The sequence below is a fragment of the Leptopilina boulardi genome, unplaced genomic scaffold, assembly GCF_019393585.1.
Source record: "Leptopilina boulardi isolate dan_hultmark-lab unplaced genomic scaffold, ZJU_Lbou_2.1 LbouV2_125, whole genome shotgun sequence".
Taxonomy (NCBI): Eukaryota; Metazoa; Arthropoda; class Insecta; order Hymenoptera; family Figitidae; genus Leptopilina; species Leptopilina boulardi.
Window position 1 is genome coordinate 142423 of NW_026137669.1, and position 2203 is coordinate 144625.

General features: G+C 29.3%; 1 protein-coding gene across 1 annotated transcript; it reads left to right on the forward strand.

Moving 5' to 3' along the window:
- Window positions 1–341: 341 nt before the first annotated feature.
- Window positions 342–1422, forward strand: LOC127291132 (uncharacterized). Its single transcript, XM_051320056.1, has 2 exons — window positions 342–1173; window positions 1304–1422. The coding sequence occupies exons 1-2, from the start codon at window positions 342–344 to the stop codon at window positions 1420–1422; spliced, it is 951 nt and encodes a 316-aa protein (XP_051176013.1).
- The last annotated feature ends 781 nt before the right edge of the window (window positions 1423–2203 follow it).

Below are 2203 nucleotides of genomic sequence, written 5' to 3' on the forward strand. Positions count from 1 at the left end.
CTTCCAGTCGCCGTAAGGACAATACATAACATTCAGCTGCGTATAGTAGATCAGAACGGTATTTTGGTTAATTTTAGAGGAGAGACAATAACAATCCGTTTACATATTAAATCAATGTAATGGGTATTGTTTATAATCGAAAAGTTGGAAGTAGTTATAAAACTCAAACACCATGTCCATCGAAGATCAGTTTGAAAACAGCTCGCAAGGTGTTAACACCTCAGAGTCGACAATTCCTGAAGCAGCTAGGTCTACGAGTCAGAAATCAAAACTAAGGAAGAGAAAGAAGAGAAGAGGAGAAAATTTTTTCTTGTTTATTTTGTGTCGTTGTTATAAGAAAAATGGAGGAGATTCTCAGCATTCCAGCATCAGTGAATTTTGATGAATCCATAGCTAATTATGAGATTCACAGTCATCAACCATATGCATCCTCATCGTTTAACAATAGTGATGAAATTCGCATTATTGTACAAAATCAAGATTTATCTATTTTACCAAGCAATAGTGTATTACATATTTTTAGAAGGTTGACTAATGCTGATGGAACTGATGCCACACAAAATATTCATTTCATTAACAATGCGATAGCCTATTGGTTTGATGAAATTCGTTATGAATTGAATGGTATTGAGATTGACCGTTGTAAGTATGTTGGACATACAACTACTATGAAAAGCTTGGTTTCTTTAACACCACCTCAACTTAACCGCGCTGAAAATGCAGGAGTTTTGAATGTGGAATTGAATACAAGAATGGCATTACAAGATGGATATTTTGATATATCAATACCACTTGGTATGATTTTTGGTTTTGATGAAGATTATAAAAAAATTGTTGTGAATGCTAAACATGAACTGATTTTAATAAGAGCACGTAGTGATTTTAATTCTATTATTCAAATGGGCAAAGGTGCAGATGAACAGTTCAAAGTGCAAATTAATAAAGTGGAATGGTTAGTGCCATATGTTTTACCATCTGATAATAATAAAATCAAATTATTGAAATTTATCGAAAAAGATCCACTTATTTTAATGAGTTTTCGATCGTGGGAAATGTTTGAATATCCTTTAATTCCATCAAGTACAAGAGTCATGTGTCAAATAAAATCGTCAACACAATTAGAGAAGCCTCGATATGTAATTGTTCGATTCCAAACAGGAAGAAAAGATAAACGTAAAAAGTCTGGCAGTTATTTTGATCACTGCGACATTATAAATGTAATAATCTTTTTAAATTCACAATCATATCCTTATGGAAATTTAAATTTTAATCAAAATCAATATTCTATTGTTTATGATATCAGTTGATGTACGTTTGGAATTTGAAGCTAGAAATAATATACCTGCTGAAACAACTGCTTATTGCCTCATCATACATGATCGCATTGTACAGCACGGTGAGCTTCGTTTAGGTTCAACCTAAACTGCATGACCCTTCTCAGGTTTTTTTTTATATCAATTCGGTGATGCCTCACGATCATTTTAAGACGAAAATTAAAATAATCGTTGGAGGGAAACTCAAATTATATTGATTTTTAAATTTTTTTCTAGGTTATTGAAGATATTTTCATTAAAATACCGTTTGGTAAAATACTTATTGCTTCAAAAGCTACAATTTAACATAAAAATAGATTATATATAATAATTAAACCATTTTGATACATAGAATTAAGAAAATGTTTAAAAATAGTCGAAAAAACTGAAATTTTTCTAATTTTTTAAACTTTACTCCTTTACTTAACGTTATTTCAATAAAGTCATGTAGAAGTGAATTAAAGTACATAAAATTTCCTGTAAATCAAAAAAAAACTCTTTTATCTATTATTGTTACAAAAATATGGTCATTTGAATTTTAAATTTAATGGATAAATAGTTAAAATTTACCATTAGGTCTAGATTATTTGGTAAAATTGTTTTCGCAGAACCTCATCTCAATTCCAGAATATAATACGTATAAGAAGGTTTAATCTTGAACAGTTTCAAATTGAAAAAACTGATTTATATCACTTACATCGAAAGTTACATTGGTTTAAAGAATGTCTATTTCTATAAGAGAGATTTGAGTAGTTTTTAAAAATCCGTTTATTTTGAAAAATGCAACATAATCATATTTAAAATATTTACTTTTTTAAAAAGTAAATGGTAAGGTACAAATATTTGGTAACAACAACGATATTTTTAAAATGCGTGAAGGCCGTTGTATT